Here is a 25,571-nt window from a genome sequence, read left to right as displayed (position 1 = left end):
TGACTCATTCAAAGCAACAAGGATAAAATGCATTTGAAAGAAATGTTTTCAACGTGCAACTAGAAACAGAACATAGACGGGGTACCCCTAGATGAAGCATCTCCCCACGTTCCGCTGGAAGTAAAGTGCTGACTTACCAGGCAGCCTAGGAGAACGACAACCGTGAGAAACACTTTCTGTTGTTCTGGCAGCGCTTTGAAAGCCATGGCTCTTCTTCGGGGTCTTCCTGGGTGCAGAGCTCTAGAAGAGAGGAAGGGAAAATGGGTTAAGAGGCTACAGCGACCATCAATGACATGACATGCGAGACCCGGCTCTGTGTTTTGGATACAATGTTTACCTTTTACACACACACACACACACACACACACACACACACACACGAGGTAACATTATTGAGCTTTTAAAAGGAATCATCTTTTGAAAAGACTCCGTGGATAAACAGCATACAATTCTTTAAAACTTTAGGTGATGAGACCTGAAGCTTTGCCTTCCTGCCCATCCCATGCAAAACTCGGACTGCCTCTGAATTCCCCGCCATGCATGCTTCTATTTTCTTTCTATCCAAGCTTCTACAGTTCCGGCCGACTTCACCCAGCAGAGAATTACATTCAAACCATGACGTACAGAAACCTCCCATTTATATGGGTTTTGTCAGTGCCAATGACCTAATAACAGTGATAAAAGAACAAGAAAAACCTGCTAAGCACTCTATGGCAGGCACTATTTTTAGCATAACTCATCTCTGCTCTACACCTATGCTGGAGGGTAGGTGCTGCCACTATGCCCATTTTAGAGATGGGGAAATTGAGGCTCCCAGAGGGCCGAGTCACTCGCCCAAGGTCGCATCGCTGCTAGTAAGAGGCAGAGCTGGCTGTAAATCCAGTGTCCCCGCGTGACACACACCCTGGAAACAACCTGCCCTGTGTAATTAAAACAGTACGCTTGGGTCTCGGCCCTCAGCCCCCCTGAGAAGCAGAAATGGCTAACACCTGGGGTTCAGGACCTCTTCCCAAACCAGAAAAATGAACACTCGCTTAAAAACATCTAAAAATCATTAGCAAGTGATGAGGGTTGGAGGCACTAACCCGACTTTTTTCAAATTTTGGGGGGTCTTTTTGGCTGTACCCACAGCATGTGGAAGTTCCAGGGGCCATAGATCAAACCCAGACACTAGTCGCTGCAGTGACAACAGTGGATCCTTAACCCCCTAGGCCACGAGGGAACTCCCTGACATTTTAAAAAAAGATAAACTCAGCCTCTTTCTCTTCATCGGAAATGATCTAAACGGTAGAAACGAATCCGTTTTATTTTTACAAGTTCACAAAATGTCCAGAGATTTATTTCAAAATGTTTAAAAAGTGAAGCCTCATCTGCTGGCTCTATCATCAGGCAGGGAAAGAGCAGTTCCGTTTCTCTCCAGCAGAGACCCAGAGCAGATAACCTGACCACTAGCAAAGAAACCAGGGCAGAAAACCAGAACCACCGGCCAAAGCGCTCAGGACAAGGAGTAACAGCAACGACAGAGGAAGCAGGCTGGGCAGGTGCTGCGCCAAACTCGGGCCCAGCCCGGCACCAAACCAGGGGGTCATCTCAGCTGCCCAAGCCAGTCCCCCCATCAGGCCAAGGAAAAGTCCTTTTTAAGCTTGGCTGAAGGAATGCTGCATTCTGAGTGAATTCAAACAGCTTTCGCCTTTGCTTTTGCCTTTCTGCTTTTCCAGCTCCTTGGTCAGAGCTTCCCCCGCCCCTGCATACCTCGAAATCATCCAGCAGTCACCCAACCATGCAAGCTGCTGCTGTGTAGACACAGGGTTGGAGTCAGAAGATAAAATCACATTCTGAAAAGTGCTTCAGGCCACCCCTTTCCCAGCATGGTCCTACGTTTCTTTTTTTTTTTTTTTTCTTTTTAGCGCTGCACCTGCAGCATATGGAAATTCCCAGGCTAGGGGTCCAATCGGAGCTGCAGCTGCTGGTCTACACCACAGCCACAGCAACGCAGGATCCTTAACCCACTGAGAGGCCAGGGATCGAACCCACATCCTCATGGATACTAGCTGGGTTCTTAATCTGATGAGCCACAGCAAGGACTCCCCTATATTTTTTTTAATGTGTTAATTTTTTAAAACTAAACCCCACAAAATCTATATGGAATTAAACTAATATGTAAAAGAGGGTATCAACCCAAAGCATTCATTTTTATTTAATTATTTATTTGTCTTTTTGTCCTTTTCAGGGCCGCACCCGAGGCACATGGAGGTTCCCAAGCTAGGGGTCTAATTGGAGCTACAGCTGCTGGCCTACACCACAGCTCACAGCAATGCCGGATCCTTCACCCACTGAGCAAGGCCAGGGATCGAACGCGCAACCTCATGGTTCCTAGTCGGATTCATTTCCGCTGTGCCACCATGGGAACTCCTCAACCCAAAGCATTTAGAGTCTGACCATAACCAAGCATCTGGTTCAGACAGAACTGTCTACGGGGACATGGTGCTAAATGCTGCATGAGACAAACACTGTAGCATCGTCTTGTAAAGACAATCAGTGCCGTGCACAGCAAGCAAGACTCAATGGCAAGAGGATTCTTGCCATGAGATATACCCATTTTGTGTACAAAAATAAATACGCCAAAATATTATCATTTATACTGGGGCAATCCAGGTGAATTTTTTACCCTCTTTTTCCTAAAAGTTCTTTGTAGTGTAAATATTTCATTCATGGTCAAAAAAGGTGGAGTTCCCTGGTGGCTCCATTGGTTAAGGATGTGGCATCATTTCTTCTGTGGCATGGGTTCAATCCCTGGCCCCGAACTTCCACATGCCTCAGGAGCGGCCAAAAAAAAAAAAAAAAGAAAGAAAAAAGAAAAAGAAGTATAGTCATAGCACAGCTGCAGCAAAAAGGTAATGTTTTTTTCTTAGAAGTTTATAAGCTAAAAAAGATGATAAGAACTACATAAACTCTCCCAAAGAAAGAAGAAAATTAAAGTACTATGATTTTTACTTCCCAAAGTTCTTTTTTTTTTTAGATGGAGGGTGGAGAAAAAGGAATGGAACTATATCCAATGCTGATTTGCATTATCTTGCATTTAGCACCATGTCCCCGTAGACAGTTCTGTCTGAACCAGATGCTTGGTTATGGTCAGACTCTAAATGCTTTGGGTTGAGGAGTTCCCATGGTGGCACAGCGGAAATGAATCCGACTAGGAACCATGAGGTTGCGCGTTCGATCCCTGGCCTTGCTCAGTGGGTGAAGGATCCGGCGTTGCTGTGAGCTGTGGTGTAGGCCACACACATGCGGAACGGACGGGTTGTTTTGTTTTATTTTTGTTTATTTTTTAAAAATTTTATTGCAGCTGACTTACAAGGCTGTGTTAGTTTCAGGGGTACAGCAAAGTGACTCAGTTACACACGTACACATAACCGTTCTTTTTCTGATTCTTCTCCCAGGTAGGTTATTATAGACCATTGCATAGAGCTCCCTGTGGCATACAGCAGGTCCCTGATACCTATTTTATGCACAGTCATGTGTATATGTTAATCCCAACCTCCTAACTTATTCCTCCCCCTAAACAGAATAATCAGAATGGGCACCACAAAAGGAGCATTGCTATACCTGAATTTCCAGGGGCACACGTGGGTTTGTCCCTGCAAATTATCCTCCCAACTCCTTGGCCTGGCACGTACACCCATCACAAGCTCACCTGCTGGCCTCGCCCCTGGTCACTGGCTCCCACTGCCCGCCCCCTGGGCGCCTGTGACCTTGTCCTCTTGCACACACCGTAGGCTTGGTCTGGAGAGCCTGTCCCCATTGGAGAGCCTCTCCCCATTGGAGAGCCTCTAAGAATCAGCTCAACTGTCACTCCGCTCAGCGCTGGCCCCACCAAGCAGAGGGACGGGAGCTGCTCCCCGAGGCCCTGCAGAACTTTCTGCGTTCGGGGTCAGGACCTGTCACACTGCATGTCAATGTCACTTCCCAGAACTGAAAGACCCCTTTGAGGAGGGACCACACCCGCGACCCTGTTCCCAGTGCCGGGCACAGTGTGTGCCACATCCAGGCACTCAGGGAGCGTTTGCTGAATGCACCGAGTGAATGAAGTAGCACGAATCGACGCAAAATAGACCGTGGAAAACGCCTGACATTGGGCCGCACGTAAGAGATCCAACTCTTCGTGGTGAACAGAAGAAACACTGCTGCAGGTGCGCATGTAAAATCTTACCTCTTCAAGGCATTCAGGGTGTTAGATTAGGAAACAGGAGTAAATGACACAGTGATTTTTTTTTCTGTCTTTTTAGGGCCGCACCTGCGGCACATGGAGGTTCCCAGGCTGGGGTCGAATCGGAGCTGCAGCTGCCGGCCTGCGCCACAGCCACAGCAACACCAGATCCGAGCCTCGTCTATGACCTACACCACTGCTTATGGCAAATCCAGATCCTTAACCCACTGAGCAAGGCTGGGGATCGAACCCACAGCCTCAGAGATACTAGTTGGGTTCGTTACTGCTTAACCACGGCAGGAACTACGTACAGTGATGTATTCTTAAAAATCCTAATTCTCTTTAAGAATGCAAGCAGTTCTTCACAGAGGATCTCTTACGCTGGAAACCGAGGGTTGAAACGAGCCACTTCTCTTTCCTGTGGCTTCTTGTTGGACTCGGCTCTTTGTGCTGGGCTGGGAAGCAGTTTAGACCTGGGCGGCTGGTCCAGGGAGCCCGTGGGCCAACAGAAAGGCCACGTTCAAACAGTCTCCGGCAGGTAAAGCCACCGTAAGTGAAAACAGCCTGGGTGTGATGAGGCACGTGGGGGAGAAGGGCACGGGGGACTCGGCCCCTTTCTTAGCAAAGTCACTCTGGGATCACACGCCTGCAGAGACAAAGGCAGAGCCCCTCGCGTGGGGCGAGGTGAGGCTTCCCTGAGACAACGTGGGTGCGGGGCTTGGCGCGGGGCCTGGGACGGAGCAAAGCTGAATGGACAACGGTTGCTGAGGCTGCCGTGGTTCCTGCCGCTCTTGAGAGCACCGCTCGCGAGCGCGGACTGGCCCCTGGCCTCTGATCTAGGCAGCGGGACAGCACCCACCTCGCGGACTGGCGGAGGAATAAGTGAGGTCAACAACTGCGGGGGTCACTGTTCCCGGCGCATACGAAGCGCTCGGTACGTGTTCGACGTGGCTGCTGCTGCTGGTGGTGTTCTCGCTGAGGAGCGAGTGGTCCGGTGTGCGTGACCGTCCCTGATGGCTGTCACCTGAGGGACACGGCCGGGATGGCCACAACCCAGGGCCCTGGCCCTGGGGCTGCAGAAAGTGTTCCGAGGCAGAGAACGGGGTCAGCGTGAACGAAGCATTCACAGGACTGGGTATTGAGTCGGTGCTTTCTAGAAAGTAGAGCTGTTTTCCTTACCACCTTCACGTGAAAGGGGGACACACGCGAGAAACCACTGAGGGTCAAAGGCCACAGGAACCAGAAACAGTGGGGACCAAATTGAAGTCACGCTTGGTGCCTCCAAGGCGGAGCAGTGGGCGCTCTGGCAGGGTGACTTGGGGCTGGACCTGCCACGCTGCGCACCCAAGACCCCTCCCACCAGCACAGTAGGACCACATCAAATCACTGCCACTCAAGACCCCCCCACCAGCACAGAAGGACTACATCAAACTACCGTCACTCAAGACTCCTCCCACCAGCACAGTAGGACTACATCAAACTACCGTCACCCAAGACCCCTCCCACCAGCACAGTAGGACTACATCAAACTACCGTCACTCAAGACTCCTCCCACCAGCACAGTAGGACTACATCAAACTACCGTCACTCAAGACTCCTCCCACCAACACAGTAGGACTACATCAAACTACCGTCACTCAAGACTCCTCCCACCAGCACAGTAGGACTACATCAAACTACCGTCACCCAAGACCCCTCCCACCAGCACAGTAGGACTACATCAAACTACCGTCACTCAAGACTCCTCCCACCAGCACAGTAGGACTACATCAAACTACCGTCACCCAAGACTCCTCCCACCAGCACAGTAGGACTACATCAAACTACTGTCACCCAAGACCCCTCCCACCAGCACAGTAGGACTACATCAAACTACTGTCACTCAAGACTCCTCCCAGCAGCACAGTAGGACTACATCAAACTACCGTCACTCAAGACTCCTCCCACCAGCACAGTAGGACTACATCAAACTACCGTCACCCAAGACTCCTCCCAGCAGCACAGTAGGACTACATCAAACTACCGTCACCCAAGACCCCTCCCACCAGCACAGTAGGACCACATCAAAGTGCTGCCACCCAAGACCCCTCCCGCTCAGCACAGTAGGACCACATCAAACTGGTCCTCCCACAAGCACAGTAGGACCACATCAAATTGGTCAGCACTAACAAAGCTAAGAACCACAGAACACATGACGAGGTAGCATTCATCCCACCAGCTTAGATTACACAGGTATCAGGGCCTGAAAGGAGGCAGTACCATCTGGAAGAGGCTGCTGCAAAGGCGCAGGAGCTCCCAGTTTAGCAGGGGCTCCCGGGAGCCTTTTCGTATGGCCCGGCTAAGGGCCGCTTAGAAATAAGCAATGTAGCTGGTGGAGTGTTAAAAGTGCAACCTTGAATTTCCTGGAAGAAAACGAAATACCTTATGAAATGCTTTGGCATTCATCAAAAGAAGGAAAACTGAATGAAATAACAAGCATTTAAGTAATAATATTTAAAAGAAAAATAAGGCAATCCAAAAGGTATTTATTGAAATTGCTTTTAACTTCTGGGCATTTGGGGTCTGGCCCAGGCAGAGACACGCTGCTATGTGCTTCAGGGTCTATTTATTTGGGGAGGACTTACCAAGCACAAGATACATAAATTAAGAGATTACGTACAAGTCTCCCGGGTTTTCGATTTGCCTGAACATCCAGACTGAACAGCATCTACTAACGACCTGCTGTCCATTTTTGCAAAATGCATGCAGAGAAACAGGCCCTTGCTAAGAAAGCAGTCAGGAGAAGGCCGAGGATGCCTGCTTGGTGGAAATCCAGGAGAGTTCCTGCCTCGCCATCTGCTCCTCAACAGGAGGCAGCAGGTACCGGAGAACCAGGCAAGCCAGCAAGAAGAGACGGGAGCCCCAAGCCCAGGGCCAGCCAGCACTGCTGGGCGGCGCAGAAAGTCACTGCTTATCAGATCAGGGTGCTCAGGCTGCTCATCTGAATGAACAGTGACTAAGACGCGTCCTAATGGGCCAGCCCCTACAGGGGATGGATCCCACAGGTGCTGAAACAAAACCCTCCACCTTCCCCTTCTTGTCTGGATCCCTAGACCTGGGCTGGTATGTCAACAGGCCACGCTCTGGGTTTAGGGAGCGGCCAGGGAGCGCCAGCCCCAGGCTGCATCCTTACTGGCTGGGCCAACCAGATGGATCCGAATCACAGTGGCAGCTCCAACCTGCAGTTCCCTCTCCTGCAGCCTGGGGCGCCCCTTTGCACGTGCCCTCCCCAGACTGTCCGGCGTCTCCCCATCTCCCCTGATCTCCCAGCACACCTCCCCTCTGTGCCCCCAGGGCCCCTGGGCGTCTCTATCTCACGGCAGGACGCCCTGGTGACTTCTCTCCTAGCCCTTGTGTCATCTCTCGCTGGGAGCCCTGTTTTCTTCTGTCAGGGCAGCGCTTGATTTCAAAAGCACATTTTCAGTGTGAGAAAGGAGGAATTAGCCTGAAAAGTTAGAAAGTCTAGTAACCACGAGTACCACCTCCAGACAACACGGACCTATGGCTGAGCATCCCTGGTCCCTCTTCTGGCGCCCCAGTCTTTTTTTTTTTTTTTTTGTCTTTTTGCTATTTCTTTGGGCCGCTCCCACGGCATATGGAGGTTCCCAGGCTAGGGGTCGAATCGGAGCTGTAGCCACCGGCCTACACCACAGCCACAGCAACGCGGGATCCGAGCCTCGTCTACAACCTACACCACAGCTCACGGCAACGCCGGATCCTTAACCCACTAAGCAAGGCCAGGGATCAAACCTGCAACCTCCTGGTTCCTAGTCGGATTCGTTAACCACTGCGCCACGATGGGAACTCTCCTGGCGCCCCAGTCTTCACCCCGCCCTACTGTCACACGGGGCCACCCTGCTCCTTCTCATTGGCCAACCAAGCCCTCTGAGTTTACCGTCCGTTAGGACTTAAGGACAAGAAGAGTGATTTCGCTCTAAAACTGTAACTCACCCGAAACACGTGCCCAAGACCCGCTGAATAGATGCTCATTAACTAGGGGTAACATTTTTAATCTGAGGGCTGTTGTGGCGGCTTAAACAAGAAATGGGAACAATTTGTGTGACACGACTTGAGCTTGAAGTACAAGGGACTGTGGCAGACGCAGCCGCGTGAGGAGACTGCACTTCTGAATTCAGGGCCGTAATCGGGACAAAAGAGCCCAAAGAGGAAGAGCTGACCTGTATCTTTCGAATTTTAACAATTCCGTACCCTTTCTGAGAAGGGTTGTTTGATCTTAGAAACAACCAAGTAGACATGAATCTTAGAACCACTTACATCATCTGGATCATTTTTTCAGAATAAATTACTTAATTTTCTTTCCTTTTCCGTCCCTTCAAAGCCGGGTGATTTATTACCCAACACGCAGGACGTTCCGCAGGTAAATGTTTTCATCTCGTAAAACTCTTCGTAACATTATGTCACGAAACTACATCCAAGACATACATTTTTTTCCAGGATGCAATAAGCTGATGTATTTTTTTAAATCAACACTAAAGTAAACTGGCAGGCTTACGGTTTATAAAGTCGGCATTGAAACGACGCCAACGCTCCCTGTACAGCCTCTTACATTTCATCAGAGAACACAGCCATAAACGGCTGAGAAGAATGGCAGCGCCTATGAGACGAGAAGAAGCAGCTAATTAGAAATGTAGGGTCCTGCTCTTTCCAAACCGGGCAGGACCCCCTCGCCTCGCGCGATTCTGTTTCTTGCCTTCAATTTCAGTATGTCCTGAAAAGAGCTGTTCCTACACAGTGGAGTTGGCAGCTCTTTCCGTAGCCTGGGAAGCTCAGGAAGGTATGCTGCAATAAAAATATACATATTGTTGTTGGCTGAGAAATGACAATGATTTCCCTTCTCAAGTCTTGAAATACTTTCTACTAAAAACTCTACAACCTTTAACGTGTTCTGTTGCCAAATACAATATCTTCAATTCCTCCAAAGTTCAAAAACACTAGGGACCACGCACTGTCAGGCTCCTGCGATTTAAAAAAAAAAACCAAAAAACAAAAAACACATAACCTAGGATAGGGTCTTTTGAGACTTAGTCTTTTTATTTCTCTGAGTTATAGATGCTATCGTTTTTGCTTTAGGAAAGTCAGTCATACTGTGTTCTCAAAACGTTCGCTCAGCAGATGTGCTCTAACTAAGGTTCTCTTCCCCGAATTCACAAATGTTTCTTTCTTCTTCTTCTTCTTCTTCTTCTTTTTTTTTTTTTTTGTCTTTTTAGGGCTGCACCCACGGCCTATGGAAGCTCCCGGGCTAGGGGTCGAATCAGAGTTAAGCTGCTGGTCTACACCACAGCCCCAGCAATGCCGGCTCTTTAACCTGCTGAGCAAGGCCAGGGATTAAAAGCGCATCATCACGGATGCTAGTCAGGTTCTTAACCTACTGAGCCATAATGGGAACTCCCACAATTGTCTCTTAATCCTAAAATATAGATAGGACCATCATAGCGTCAAGGACGAAGGAGACCCCAAACATCCACACGCTCTAAGAGAATCGTGCAAAACAGTATCCACGATACAGCTGCTTACATTTTCATTTTAGAAGTAAGTCTGGAGAGATTCCAAACCCCCTCTTTGTAACACATGTAGTCTCCACTCTAAGTGGCCTCCATTCTTGGAGAACCTCCTCCTATTAGACCCATCTGAGCAGACTGGGTGGAAGAGTTGGTTAAATACCATTTCATCTTTGGAGAGCCAAGCTCCTTTGTCTTACATAATTGCTGAGGCTGGTTGTTCTCTCTTTAAAACTTCAATTTAAAAGGTACGCATTGTGTGATGTATGGACTAGACGATAACCCCATACTGTTTAAACATCTTACTTTTAAATATAAACATTTGAGACAGATAAAACTCCGATGAATGAACTCACTGCTCAGCCAATCACTCATGAAAGGAAACTGTGTTCATACTGCTTGACTGTTCTTTTTCTTCAGCTAGAAGGTCACTTCAAAAAGGCCATGAACATTTAAGAATGAGCTGCCAGGAAGCAAAAACGCATTTTGCTGTTTAACTCTTCCGGGCTCTCTTATCACAGAAGCAGCTGTCCCTTTATTCAGGGTGGACATTTATCCAAGGTGGGTATTCTTCTTCAACCTGTAGTTCACAGACAGAGCCTGCTAGCCTTTTCCAGGATTTTAAAAGCTTGACTTTAAATATTGATTTATCAGATTCACGAGGACGTGGCTTTTTTCATTAACGATGCCTTCAGCTTTTTGTTTGGGTTGTGCTGACTTCTGAATGGTTGACCTTGTTGCAGAGGCTTGGGTTCAGCTTGGGTTCAGAGATGTAAACGGGTGAAAGGGAGAATCAGTTTCTTTCCAGGAGTGTTAGAATTCCTCACTCAGTTTCAGAAGTCCCCGACATACCCTAGATTCACGCATTTGAGCTACAACTAGTGAATTCAATTAATATATTAAGCACAGCATGTGACTCTTATATGTATGCATATATACTATATACAAATAGAAGGCCATGATCCTCTGAAGTTAAAAAAATTACTCTTCTGTTCTTTCCAAAAGCCTCTTAAACATTACTTGAATGTTAGCAATGTTCCTTATTGGAGCTTCTGGGTAGGAGAAGCACTTTCACGCTACCATTTCTAGTGCATAGAGAGTCACGTTCTTACCTTTAAATTCAAAATCCAGCCTGGTCACGGAGTCTATAAAGACAGTCCCCTCACAGAAACACATAACTTCCGTGAACAGCCCAGAAAATACCAACACAGCATCCCAGAGTTCCCACTGAGAATGGAAACAAATTCCAAAGTTGATAAAGCCACCAGGCCTCAGCCACAAAGTCATGAGACATTTCTACGGGTTAAAAAGCAACAAACTTACAGAGCTCAGGACAAGGCACTGGGTAGTGATGCTCTGGCAGCGGTTTCGAAATGAAACTGCATTCCTCTGTTTCGTATTATTTTCAGAACTTGGTAAATACTACACCACGAAAAAGTCTTTTCAAGTACCCACATCTCTGCGAATAATAACTGTCAAAAACTGCCTTCCAGGGTGAGACTGGCCCAGTTACCTATCTTTAAATTAGATAATCAGCAGTGCTTGAAATAATACATGTTTTTAAACTACCTGAAGGAAGCATTGGCAAACGCCCAAGGTAAACCTGCACAACAGAAAACATACTGAGTAAATCCTAAACTAATGCAATATAATCCTCCCTTTTGCATATAAGTATCTAATCATGAAATAACAACATATTAAAACTTATGTCTGCATAAGTCATGTTTAACAATAACTGTTTCCTGTTTATATAAAGAAACCATCTGCTACTAAAGGAAAACTCATTGGAGTAAAAACCGCCCATGCATAACTAGTCCGAGTTAAACTGTTTCCATTAACGAAATTTCAAATAATGCTTATGGATGGTTTTGTGTGTTTGCAGACCGAGTTCTTTTATTAAAATGCAACAACAACAACAACAAAGCGGCTTGTATTTTTTACAATGGTAACTGCAGGAGGGACGCATAGTTCGCTACTGTCAAAATAGATCATTGTATTTAGATGCTTCCAAACTTCATCCTCTAGAGTGTATTAGCTCAATTTCTCTTCGATGAAACGGCATGAGACCCCTGACACGGGCCGTGAAAACTGCCCTTCCCACCCCCGTGCTGATACACACCACGGACCCGGGCAACGTCTCCTTTCCGCAGCGTGAACGCGCTTATCGACCACTGACCTCCTCCAGGTGCCCTCCCGGCCTCCTCCCTCTCCTTCCCCTCCTCGGCTTCGGCCGGCCGGGCAGGGACGCCTGCAGACCGCTTCCCGCCCGGCCGGGCCGACGCGCCCCGGTCCAGGCCCCGGCGAGCCTCGCGCACAGTGACTTACAAACTCACGCACCTTCGCCTCCACGCAGCCTCTCAAGATCCCTGGGCAGAGAGATTCAGCGCGGTCACTCCCTTCGCCTACAGGGACCGGGGGGCGTTCACACCCTCCAGCTCCTCCAGCTCAGGCATCTCGGTGCCCCAGCCTGTCAGCCATCCCGGGAACCGCCTCCGCTGGCCCTGTCTGCCCGCCCCCTCTCTGCAAGAGAGCAGCCCAGGCCGGCGCCCCTTCCGTCCTGCCGCAGCCGCCTCCTCTCCGCGCTCGTCCCGCGCAGACCTGCGGGGAGAGGGCTGGGACCGCCATGCGGCGCCGCACCACTGCCCTGGAGCGGCGGGGCACCTACCCTCTCCGGTGCCTGGAGGCTGCCCCGCAGGTTCGGACAGCGGTCGGAGGCTCAGGAGTGCGGGGGGGTCCGGCTGATGGCGAGGCAAGCGGTGTGGAGCTGGGCCGGGGTCCCCTCCCCGCGTGCACGCCCGGCGCTTCCCCGCGCTGCCGGTCGGCGCTCTCCCGTAGCCCGGCAACGGCAGCCGCCCGCCCCCGCCCACTGGTACCCCCGCCCACTCTGGGGCCCCGCCCACACCGCCTCCCGCCCTGTAGGCCCCGGGCGGTGCCCATCACCTGCCCCGCCCACCTCCGATCCCCGCCTACCGACCTGCCCACCCTGAGCCCCGCCTATCGCCTGCCCCGCCCACACCGGAGCCACCCCCGCCAGCCCCGCCAACCCCGCCCCGGGCTCCCGGAGGCGTCCCCGCAGCCCCTCCGTTTCCCCGGTCGCGATCGAGGGGCCGGTGGCCCCCGCAGGCGGGCCTGGGCGGGGAGGAGGGGCCTCACCAGCACCACCGAGACCAGAGCTGGGTCGAGGACCTGCCTGCGGCGAGGGGGGCGCCTCCGCGTCCACCCGGGACCTGTTTCCCGGCCTTTGTGCTTCTGCGCTGCGGGTCATTTTCTACCCCTCGCCCGCCTGTGCGCGCCAGGAAGGGCAGGGGAAACGATGTGACACATGTGCGAGGTGGGTCCAGACCTGGCCAGGACGTGGCCCACCGGCTAGGTCCCTGGACGTGAGCCTCTAGAGGTAGGGGTTTGTCCACCGCCTCGGCCCCAGCTTAGCCCACTCCGGCCCAGGCCCCCGGAGATCATGGGGTACGCGAGCCCGGGCTCCGTGCGGCCACACGTGCGTCGTGGACCGTGTCGAAACTTATCCACTTTGGGCACTTATGAAGTGGAGTTAACAGTGCCTGCTCTGCAAATGTGATGGAAGGAGTAAAAGAACCGTGTACGGAAAATATACTTTTTCGGCCGTAGAAATGTAAGCAATTATGTTCATCTGGCCAGTGAGTTCAGTGGACAAACTTCACTCCAACCCAAGACACTGCGACCGGCGTTGGTGCCGAGGCGCCCACTGCTGCCTGCCTCGGTTTTGACTTTCCCGCACAATATCGCGTCTCTTTGTAAAGGACCAAATCCCCTTTCCTGTCTATACCCCAAGGCCCATAGTAGCCCTGAATAAATACTCCTTGAACGCATGAATGAGTTTTTACAGTTAGTTTTTGGTAGGCCCATCTAGTGCTCCCACTGCAGGACTAGATATTTGTGAAAAATACATCACAAATATCCTTCCAGCGTCAGCCTCAAGGCTGTCTACTTCCGACCTAAGGGGGTCGGAATAGAAATGGCAATAATGACTTCTTTTTAGCCAGCCACGAATGATATGTGCTTATTTGACCCTCAAGATGGACCTGTGTGCCCCAGCCGAGGGGTCAGCTGTGATCTGGTACCACCGCTCGCTGAGCCTCACTAAGGAGCTCGCTCTTAGGTGGACATTACCTGTATGTCTAGACCGTCCCCAGGGCAGGCCTTCCTGGCTTCGTATCCCAGGGTCTAGCGCAGGCCAAGTGGGGATGCTCTGTCCACCTTGAGGTTAAGCTGCATTATTGTGGTGTCTTTGTTCAGACACACACCACACCCCCCTGGCTTCTTTGTTTTCTCTTCATCCCACCACCTCCAGCACCGCGCAGGCCCCCTGCATCTTTCACCCGAGGTCCCCACTGCTCTCCGATCTGCCTCTCTGATGCTCTGTCCAGCCGCTCCTGTTTCCTCCCGCCTTTCCTCGTGGTCACCATTCAATGAAAAGATGGACAGCGGTTCCCCACGGTGCAGAATGCCTTCTACATGCCTGGAATTAGCAGCCAGGGATTTTCAGGTTGGGGCTCCATCCACATTTTCAGCCTTATCTTTCTTCCCTCTGGCCTGGCGAACACTTTATATTCTGGCCGAACTGGTCTGCATGCCTTGCCACCCATGTGCCCTGAACCTGCCCTCCTTTCCCCCCGCTGCCCCCAGCCTTCCCTTCCTAGTCACCGACTTCCCCGCCTGCCTCCTCATCAGCTCAGAAGCGGCGGCTCTCAGCGGGGCTCGCTCCACAAGGCTGGAGGCCTTCTCCCTCCCACGGGAGCACTCGCCGAGTTCCGCCTCTGGTCCAAAGCGGCTGTGACTTAGCTTTCTTCCTCAAGGATGTACAAGCAGCTCTGCCTTCCAGAAGGGGCCTCTGTTGCGCAGACCTGCCTCTCTGATGGGATCACCCATTCACACGCACCCTCACTGCATGGTTTCCGAGAGGAACTGAATCTGCCAGCTCAGTTCTTGGTTTTGCTCCGGCCTCCCTTTGTACTTAGAGACAGTAGCATATGTTATTTCGTTCGGCTGTTCTTGCATCAGTTCATGTGTGTGTGACTGAGCTTCCCAGGGAGCCCGATGGCTCTTTCTGGAAAGATTCTGTGGTTAACGTACATGGCCTTTGCATCACATAATCTGGTCTTGGATGCCAGGGTGCCTTTCGCTGGGTGTATGCCCTTGGAAAAGGGACCTGACAGTGCCAAATGTCTGTTTCTTCAACTGTGAAGTGCGTTGTTTCATGGGTCATTGCTAAATGAGATAAGGTATTTAAAGCGCTTAGCCCAAGGCCTGGCACATGGTAAGTGGTCACTCAATGGCAGCCATTGTTGGCAGGGGTGTGCCTTTTGTAGGGTACACAATGGCAAGCATCACAGATCAGTGATAACTGAAATGGTATTTGACAGTGGGGACAAAGAGCCCCGAACCTCTGCTCTCTAGCTATTAAGTGTGTCTTACTCTTTTAGGAAGAGGCACGTTCAACGAACCAATGCTCCCCACTTTATGTCACTTTGAGTGTAAGTGACCTGGAGACATTGTCTGGGGGAGGACCTGGGGGTGGTACAGAAAGAATTATATGATTCCAAGGCTCATTCAGAATGAAATCAATCAATGCAATCCCTATCAAATTACCCATGACATTTTTCACAGAACTAGAACAAACAATCCAAAAATGTATATGGAACCACGAAAGACCCAGAACTGCCAAAGCAATCCTGAGGAACAAACACCAAGCAGGAGGCATAACTCTCCTGGACTTCAGGCACTATTACAAAGCCACAGTCATCAAGACAGTGTGGAACTGGTGCCAAAACAGACACACAGACCAACGGAACAGAATGGAGAACCCAGAAAATAAACCCGGACACCTATGGTCAATTAATCTTTGGCAGAATGAAATCAATGCTTAGAATTAGGGCTGCACGCCCATGCAAAAGAACGAAATAATGCCATTTGGGGCCACACAGAGGCAGCAACTAGAAATCATTATACTAAGTGAAGTAAGTCAGACAGAGAAAAACAAATACCGTATGCTGTCCCTTATATGTGGAATCTAAAATATGACACAAATGAACTCATCTATGAAACAGAAACAGACTCACAGACATAGAGCACACACTTGTGGTTGCCAAGGGGGAGGGGTTGGGGTTAGTAGATGCAAACTATTGCATATAGGAGAGATGATGTTGAAAAAACAAGATCCTACTGTACGGCACGGGAACTATATTTGGTATCCTAGGATAAACCATAATGGAAAAGCATAGAAAACAGAACGTAGAGTTCCCTGGTGGCTCAATGGGCTAAGGATCTGGTGTTTTCACTGCAGCAGCGTGGGTTGCTGCTGTGGTGTAGGTTCGATCCCTGGCCCAGTAAATTCCATGTGCTGAGGGCGTGACCAAAAAAAAAAAAAAAAAATTAGAGCTGCAAGCCTTTTTCTTCTTTTAGAACACTGACTATTATGACTGGGGTCGAAATTTGACTGGAAAAGCCAAATTGTTATGAGGCTCTTAGTAGAGGCGTTATTTTTAAGTGACGCTAAAGGTTGGTTTTCTGAAGCTAGTTTTAGCAACAGCTAAGCTGATACACAGTATATGTGTTCAGAATATTTTCCTAAAAACGGTGAGCCAATGAAATAACCTTCTTGAGAAAATAGTTTCACTATTTTCCAGCTGGCTCACCAGAAGCAAAGGTAATGGAAAATTGTTTGCCTTTCTCGTCATTTCTAGTGTGAAGCACTATTTCATGGGGAAAGGAACAGAAAGCAAGCTATACAAGAATCCTGAGGAGTTCCCAGTGTGGCTCAGTGGTAATGAACCCGACTAGTAACCATGAGGATGTGGGTTCAATCTGTGGCCCCGTTCAGTGGGTTAAGGACCCAGTGTGGCCATGAGCTGTGGTGTAGGTTGAAGATGCGGCTCGGATCCCACATGGCTATGGCTGTGGTGTAGACTGGCAGCTGCAGCTCCAGTTCGACCTGGGAACTTCCATGTGCCATAAGGGTGGCCCTAAAAAGCAAAAAAAAAAAAAAGAATCCTGGATTTTGTCTGTTTGTTCACAGGGCCCAGCACATAGTAGGTACTCACTTAAAACTGCTGAATGAATTAATAAATGGGGGTAAGAATCTCAAAGCGTTACAAAGTTTGCCAAATACAATTAAGAAAATAAGGAGAAAAATAACGAACATGCGGCTACTTAAGTAATTCTCACCACCCTCTGCTGTCAAGCACAGGCCATCCGTGGAGGCCTGGGGCCTGACCTCGAGCAACTTCCCAATAACGTGGTTATTAACACCACGTTAATAACCTAGCAAGATCTGAAATCCAGGCTCCCTGAGTGTCCTGATAGAATCTTCACCACACCACGAATGCATAAATCAATACACATGAAAAGGCCAAAGAGGGTGTTTATTTAGTGGCTATCATGTCAAGCTCATGACATTTATTGAGCAAAGCTGCCATAAGTTGAGGCACGTGCATTGATCTTGGTGACTTTATGACACCGAGTTGGCCAGACTCTTTCCGTGTGTTTACGGAGAGAAGGCCACTGCCTCTCCTTCTCTGCTTCCCGATGAACCCAGCGGATGCCTCCGCATATGGCGGGTTTAAGGAACAGTCTACACCACAGCCACAGCAATGCAGGATCCAAGCCGCATCTTCGACCTACACCTATAGCGCAGGAGGCTGGGCTATGGGGCAGCCTAAGCCCCGGGACAGTGAACAGGATGGAGAAGGCTGAACTCCCCTGAGAGCCTGTGGGTTGTGCTGGAGGCAATGCTTTGATAAAGGGCCTCGACACGCCCACCTCACCTGCCTGCTCCTTCTCACCAAAGAGCAGAGTTAAGTCACAAGGGACAACGGTAAAGTACGTCATCTGAGGACTTGAGACTCGGTTGCTTCTGGGAGGTGATCTGGGGGTGCCTTGGAGCAAAGCTGAATGGCTTGTGACAGTGGAGGAGAAATTAAGGCCCCCAGGGAGTCTCCTCCTGCCCTCCTTTCATAGCCTACTCCGCTAAATGGTGCTGATATTTTACTTTATTTTGTCTTTTTGCCTTTTTTCCAGGGCCGCTCCCCCGCAGCATATGGAGGTTCCCAGGCTAGGGGTCTAACCCGAGCTGTAGCCACTGGCCTACACCACAGCCACACCCACGACAGATCTGAGCTTCATCTGCAACCTACACCCCAGCTCACGGCAACGCCGGATCCTTAACCCACTGAGCAAGGCCAGGGATCGAACCCGCAACCTCATGGCTCCTAGTCGGATTCGTTAACCACTGAGCCACGACAGGAACTCCCAGTGCTGACAACATTTTAAAGAATCACTCCTTAGGGGTTCCCCTCGTGGTGCAGCGGAAACAAATCCGACTAGGAGCCATAAGGTTGCGGGTTCGATCCCTGGCCAGCAGCTGCAGTTCGGATTAGACCCCTGGTCTGGGAACCTAAAAAGCAAATAATAATAATAATAATAATAATAATAAAGAATCACTCTTTAAGGGGGCACCAACTGAATTTGTCCAGGGTGCCTTGGACTGGCCTTGCCATGACAGGAAGTCTGACCAATCGAACCAACGCTGGATGCCTGAGTGTGCTCCAGTCCTGAAGCAGAGGAATGAGTTACGTCCTGAGGTCCTTTACAGCTGGAGATTCTAGGCCAGCTGTTGGAAAACTCTATCGAAACCAAAAAAACTCTAATAGCGTTCACAAAATATATCAAAAGAAAGAAACAGAAACCATTTTTTTTGTTGTTGTTCAAAATTTTGGCTGTACTGTTTGCTAACAGTCGAGTTCAACTCTACGAAATTCTTACAATAGAGAGAATTAACTACCTGGCCCTAGAACGAAAGAACCCAAACTGCAATCAGACTCTAGTGGTGCCTCCTAAGGAGCGCTGGGACCTTGCGCTTGTTACTTAATCCCTCTGAGACTCACTTGCCTCGTCTGTATAATTGGAATGACAAACGAAATTGCTGGAAATTTAAATGAGATGGCATCCTCAAAAATACTGTTAGAGTGCTTGGCACCCAGGTACTCAATAACTATTAATGAATTAATAATTAGTGCATTAATAAATATTAGTGACTGTGAGTAAGTAATAATCTGTAAAGCTTTACATGAAACCTTTATAAGGGTAATATGACATGAGCGATAGCTATTTGGCTGTGAGAGCAGTGTATAGGTATGAAATGTATAGTCAATAAATAAATAAGTTTATTCACAAGAAATATACTTTTTTCCCCCAAGGGAGAGTTCAAGGATTCTTAACACAATCTAATGTAATAGGGAACTGAAACCATGTATGGCATATATCATGAATTTATAAACTGAATTCTCACAAAATCCCACTGGGAATCTCCCTGGAGGACTAACAACCTTTAATTAACTCTTAAACTTTTCAGGGACCCCACTGACATCTTCTGAGAAAGTATCATTTCCTCGGAAACACAAAAAGATGTGTGTACACTGTCAAACGTTCGTCAGTATATACATATATGTATTTGTGTCTGTATGTATATACAATTCTGCATTGCTTCTTTGATATATTAAATTTTGCAAACATTATTTTAAATATTATGGTAAATCATGTGTAGCAGTAATTGTGTTCAGACTGTTTAGAGATATAGAAACATATCTATCTGTATATATACATTGGAATCACTTTCTGTGCACCTGAAACTAACACAGCTTTGTCCATCAACTATATTTCAATAAAAATCTAAGAAAACAAATACAGAAGCAAAAGGAACTGTTGGGAAATCAGCCAGCTACTACAGCTGACTGCCACATCGAGCATGGAAAGAAAAGCCACAGAGCAGAAGGCAGAAGGCAGCGGCTGTCTTGATCTTTCAGACTAAGCCTGTGCTCCGGTTAGCAGTGCATTTGGCTCAGCAGCAGGTGTTGGAAAATATGCACCGTGACCTGGAAAGGACACAGGACCAGAACTTGGGAAATTGGCCAAGTGACCTTAGTCAGGCAGGCCAGTTACTTGCCCTCCGTCTCGGTTTTCTCATCTGTGCAAGGCAAGGGCTCTAAAAATTCCGCCCTGCTGATTGCAGAGGGCTGGTCTGATCCACCCCCTCACTTGGACCCTGAGAAGCCCGGGGGAGGGGAGAGAGTCCTCAGGGTCACCGAGCTAATCAGTGACAGAATCAGGACTAGAAATAAGTCTTTTGAAGTCTTGCACTTGCTGCAGTAACAAAGCTGCCATTGAAGCCACGGATAGGAAAGGGCTTTGAAAAATGTTACGTAAGGGTTTCGTGCCGTGGACAAGGTAGGGCTATTTCTGCTTAAATCGCAGTCAAGATCGTCTCCAGGCAGTTAATTAAGAGATGCCTTTGGGGGCTGTACCTGTACCTTCCGCAACAGCCATCCTTCTTTTAAAATCAAATGTAATCGGTTTCACTTCTCCACCGAGACACAAGAAGTAAACAATTAACTGAATTAATTCAGACACTGAAGTGGATTTTCAATGACTTGACTTGCCCCAGCTAGTTTTCTACAAAGCCTAAATTAATCAGATAATTGCTAATTCTCCCTTTTGTTCTGTGCTGAAGAGAGTCTGTGTTTGTTAGAATGAACCGAGTAGCAGAATAAATAGGCATTAAAATTTTTTAAAGTCCCAAATCTGAACAAAATGACCGAGTTCTTAGGCACTCTATTCTTTGGGCACCTTTTGCAGTCATTATTTTAAAAGTTTAATTTTCTTTATCCTGATGTGAACATGACTACTGCTTTTGTGAGTTCAAGAGGACTTTTCAAACAGTTTTCCAAAAAATCAACCTCGGCTGATAATTCAGGATATTGTGAGCACACTTTGTAACATTGCTGGTAAAACAAAAATTTTAATGCCTCTTTTGGCAGATGACGAAAAGCAACAGTTAAATCTTTTCGATTACATTCTTGCTGACACGTCTTAAAAAATATAGTCACTTTGGCATGGCTTTAAATAATCTCCACTTAACAGCTATCAAAGTTTTAAAACTAAGCAAACACTGCTAATTATCCTTCTAATACCAGGAGGAAGGAACGTTTAGAAAGTAATTTCATTAACTGGCTCTGGAAAATTAATTACATGTGAAATGAGACTCATTAGGCCTTTCCTGTTTCATGAGTTTTAGACTAAAGAATAACTGGTCTCATCACTTATAATTTCTTTGTGGCTCAGCAAACATTTTACCCAGATAAACATAAGACTAGAACATTAAAATGAACTAATGAAGACAGGGACCTCTAACACTTCCTCTGTACTTTCCTGCATCTCCCTGTGAAGACTATATTCTGTGTGTGTGTGTGTGTGTGTGTGTGTGTGTGTACTTGCGTGTAGGCATGCGATCACTGAATTAACAAAACAAGTTAAGTTTCAACTTCAGCACAGCAGTGTATCTTGGTTTTGCCATGTGGAGCATAAACTAAAGTGAAAATGTGCCCCCCCACACTACGTGTAACATTGTAACTGTCGATTCCTCAGATTGTTTGGGTAAACAGTTGGCGAATTTGAACTTACAGCAGCTGTCACTGTGCATTTAAAGTACATGAGAATCTAGGAACATTAACCTCGTGACTGTTCCTGAACATAAGGCTGCGTGCGGCTAGTGCCAAAGTTTCCAGAAAATCACCAGAGGATTTTTAAACTAAACTGAGCATAGCTTTCCCCTCCCGGCCTGAAAATGCTTCCGTTTTACCCAGAAAAGCCTTTGAGCACTCGAATACCTCTCCTTACACACTGCATCAGGAAATGCATTTGATAGGCTGACATCTTGGAGGTGAGGGAATAAATAAACCCAAGAAACGGCATTGCCAGAGATGCCTTCTACCCTCTGTATGAGAAAACAGGGAAAACGTCGGTATCAAAGAGCGGCCGCTGCCTGTTTACTAAGTAAAGCAACTTGTACATACTGGGAGCAATTACAGCCTTCAGACATCGGGCTTTGCAGCAGCGGGTGATTGCTAAACTTAGCACTCTCGTGCTGGGTCCTGTTGGAACAACTCATTTCCCAGTGAAATGTGCGCGAGAGAGGGCAAACCCTTCGTACTAACCACTAAAACAGCATGGAGAGCCGCGTCTCCTCTGATCCATGCATGCAGCATAATGCAGCATTCAAGGTCAGAAATGCTGCTGCTCTCGGCACACAAACCGTCTTTCCTGAGAACCCGCAGGAAAAGTGAAGTGAAAGCCACAACAAAACATAAAACGCTGTACCTTCAACGTGCTGAACGCTTTCCAGGACTCGCCCTTTTCGGCAACCGGCTTTCTCCTTGGCAGCACTTCTGTGCCAAATGCTTCTACCTTCCCCCAAATATCTGTCAGCACATGCCCAGACGAAACTCCCAACCCAGGAAAAGAACATGAACCCTGCAGATCAAAGGCAGACGAGCAGGGGCTGAAATGCCCGTAATCTGAGCGGTGATCAGTCGCGGGACCTCAAAGACCGGCCGGGCATGTGTGTGTGCACGGCCGCCGGCGACGCGGCTGCAGCAGGTAGTCGCCCTCCCGCCGCCCGGTCCTCGCAGTCTTTTGTTTGACCCGGATCGCGTCGTTTCCCCCCTTTTTCTGGCACCGAGGCGGGCCCAGCGGCTCCCCCAGGCCGGGCTGAGTGGCAGGCTGCGCCGCGCTCCGGTTCCCAGGCTGCGCCCTGATTGCGCGCTGGAAGCGGCGCCTGGTGCCAGCGGGCTGCGCCCGGTCCCTTTCATCTCGCGGAGCCGCGGATCCCATGACATCACCGGCGCGGGACGGGCGGGAGGGCCCAGCGCCTGCGGGGAGCAGCTCCGGGAGGCGGGGGCCCGGCCTCCAAGCCCGCCGGAGGCCTGCTGCTCCCGCGGCTCCTGGTATCTGCCGCCACTCGGGAAGCGTGGCGGGCGCTGCGGGCTGGTCCCAGGGGGAAAAGACCCCATCCGCCGCGGCTCCCAAGGCCTCTTCTTCCCCAAGACCCGGGGTCAGATCTGTGTTCCGAGAAGCCCCGGGCACCCTGCCGAGGAGGAGGAGGGGGACTTCCTCAAAGTGTGTTTCAGCTGAAATGGGACAAGTCCGCGAGGATTTGAACCACACTGTCTTTGCCTTGAAACGTCACTTATGAGACCTCGCCAGTGCAGCGGCGGTGCTTTAACTAAAGTAATTAACCAGCACATAACTAGGAATTACCCAGTGTCTGTTAAGGGTCACCCTCTCCTTTGCGTCCTGGGGCGGAGGGACGTTTCATCTTAGTCTTGGTCTTAGTGTGCGATTCAGAAAATCAAGTTTTAAGACCAAGTGTACTTAGACAGATGCGGTACATTAACACTTGTTAGGCATTTAAATTCACAAAAGAGGAGTTCCTGTCATGGTTAACAATCCAACTAGGAACCATGAGCTTGCGGGTTCGATCCCTGCCCTTGCTCAGTGGGTTAAGGATCCAGCGTTGCCCTGAGCTGTGGTGTAGGTCGCAGACACGGCTTGGATCCCACGTTGCTGTGGCTCTGGCGTAGATCAGCGGCTACAGCTCCAGTTTGCCTGGGAACCTCCATATGCCGCGGGAGCGGCCCAAGAAATGGCAAAGAGACAAAAAGACAAAAAAAAAAATCACGAAAGAGTCAAGGTGGCTAAAAGACTTGCCCCATGCCTACCCCTGAGCTGTGTTCCTGGCCTTTTAGGGCTCTTTCTCCGAAATGCATAATTTACACCCTTCACTCATCCAAATCATCCCATTCGTCTCTATCTCCACAGTTGTAAGATTAAGCCTATTGCACATTATTCAGCATTGTCTTACCATCCTTCCTGAACAACAGCAGATTCCATAACATATGGTCCTTTTATTTTTAGTATTTGTCAACAGAGAAGATAATAAAAACACTTCATCTTCCGTACAATCCAGGACACCACGCATTTCTGAATTCCAGATCACTCATTTATGCACCAAAGGAAATTTTTCTGTTTTCTAATGGCAACTCGCCAACTTTTAGAAGGTCAGTTAAGGGAGTTCCCATAGTAGCTAAGTGGTTAACGAATCCGACTAGGAACCATGAGGTTGCTGGTTCGATCCCTGGCCTTGCTCAGTGGGTTAAGGATCCGGCGTTGTTGTGAGCTGTGGTGTAGGTTGCAGACACGACTCGGATGCCGCATTGCTGTGGCTGTGGTGTAGGCCGTTGGCTACAGCTCGGGTTAGACCCCTAGCCTGGGAACCTCCATATGCCCGGGAAGCGGCCCTAGAAAAAGCAAAAAATGACAAAAAAAAAAAAGGTCAGTTAAAACAGTTTTGCAAAACATAGAAGACAATAGAATTTAATGTATATAACGTATAGCTTTCATTCCTAATTAGTTTCATCTAACTTTTCCTGACGTGATATTTGAAAATGTAGTTTCTGGTGTGTTTATTCCAGATCTCTGATTCTCCGACAAATTTTCATAGCAAAATTTGTGGTTTGAGCAATTAATGAGTTCAGTATAACATGTAAATAGTCATTCTCCCCAGCTTTTTTTTTTTTTTTTTTATAATTTTCTCCCCCACACATGGTTTCTCAAAGAGGCTCAGGGCTCAGGTAGGATGTCATGCAGCTACGATTCCCCGTGACTTCTCAGAAGCAGACCAGGAACACCCCTGGGGTGCCGCAACGCCACAACATGTCTCCGTTGAAGACAAAGAAAATATTAAAAAGGACAAGATAACGGAGTTCCCGTCCTGGCTCAGTGGTTAAAGAATCTGACTAGGAACCATGAGGTTGCGGGTTCAATCCCTGGCCTTGCTCAATGGGTTAAGGATTCGGTGTTGCCGTGGTGTAGGTCGCAGAGGCGGCTCGGATCCCGAGTTGCTGTGGCTGTGGTGTAGGCCGGTGGCTACAGCTCCGATTAGACCCCTGGCCTGGGAACCTCCATATGCTGCAGGAGCGGCCCAAGAAAACGGCAAAAAGACAAAAAAAAAATAAATAAATGCAAAAAAAAAGGACAGATAACAACGAACAACAAGGCCCTACTGTACAGCACAGGGAAGTCTATTCAATATCGGGGTAAACCAAAATGGAAAAGAATACGAAAAAAAATGTGTACACATGTATAACTGAATTCATTTCCGTACAGCAGAAATGAATACAACATCGTCAAACAACTGTACTTTAAATAAATAAAAGGACAAAATATTTCCCAGGGGGCACGCGCCCACCTCTGAGTTCATGTAACCCAGCCCCAGTGTGAAATCCACATTCCATCACAGTCCCCCCCAAGTAAGGCTTCTGGGTCCACGGACACGGTCAATGGTAACAGCGAGATGCCCGTGAGGCTCTGTGAACAAGCAACGTGTCGACAGAGTCTGACACCGTCAGAAACAGGTGAGGGACGGAGGGGGGATTCTTGTCCCCCTGGAGGCTGGCGGGAGGCATCCGAAAGCAGGGACTTCAGTGAACCCCGGCCCAGTGATGCCCTGCGTACACACATCTCACCAAGGACCAACTGCAGTGCAAAATACGTGTGGGGACGCGAGAACTTTCCAGCGGAGGAGGCTGTCCAAGTGGCTGAAAATTATTCGGGTTGGTTCTCTCGCGGCCGCGAACCCCCACGGGCCCATCTGTTAGGCCTAGAACGAGGAGGACCGACCCCCGCCTGGCTGTCTGGCTCATGAGGGCTGAACCCCAGCCTTCAGAGGCCCCCCCCCCGCCCCCCCCCCCCCGCATCCTGGGGCGTGGCTGCTCCACGGTCCCTTCCGCCCGGCTCCCCGAAGGGGAGTGACTGCAGGGCTTTCCTCTTTGCCTCCGAGGAGCTCAGACCACAGAGGTTAAATCTGAGGCTGTCACCACACACCACCCACGTATCTGTTTTAATGACACCGCGGAGACAGAATATGTTACTGCTGATTC

General features: G+C 49.1%; 1 protein-coding gene across 4 annotated transcripts in view; it reads right to left on the bottom strand.

The window, feature by feature from the left end:
* Positions 1-22,677, bottom strand: part of TNFRSF19 (TNF receptor superfamily member 19) — a 102,376-nt gene extending 79,699 nt beyond the window's left edge. Inside the window, exons 1-2 of one of the 4 annotated variants that reach the window (XM_047756013.1) lie at positions 21,952-22,677; positions 138-240 (exon numbers count right to left, since the gene is read on the bottom strand). In XM_047756013.1, the coding sequence (XP_047611969.1) occupies positions 138-206 (69 nt within the window). In that variant the 5' untranslated portion in view covers positions 207-240; positions 21,952-22,677. Of the gene's footprint in view, positions 1-137; positions 241-12,102; positions 12,390-12,430; positions 12,597-21,951 lie in introns of those variants that run through there. The other 3 variants (XM_047756009.1, XM_047756010.1, XM_047756011.1) reach the window with 3 other exon arrangements.
* Between the last annotated feature and the right edge of the window lie 2,894 nt (positions 22,678-25,571).

The sequence above is a fragment of the Phacochoerus africanus genome, chromosome 13, assembly GCF_016906955.1.
Source record: "Phacochoerus africanus isolate WHEZ1 chromosome 13, ROS_Pafr_v1, whole genome shotgun sequence".
Lineage (NCBI taxonomy): Eukaryota > Metazoa > Chordata > Mammalia > Artiodactyla > Suidae > Phacochoerus > Phacochoerus africanus.
The sequence above is the reverse complement of the archived record's forward strand: the minus strand, read 5'-3'. Positions and strand labels throughout refer to the sequence as shown.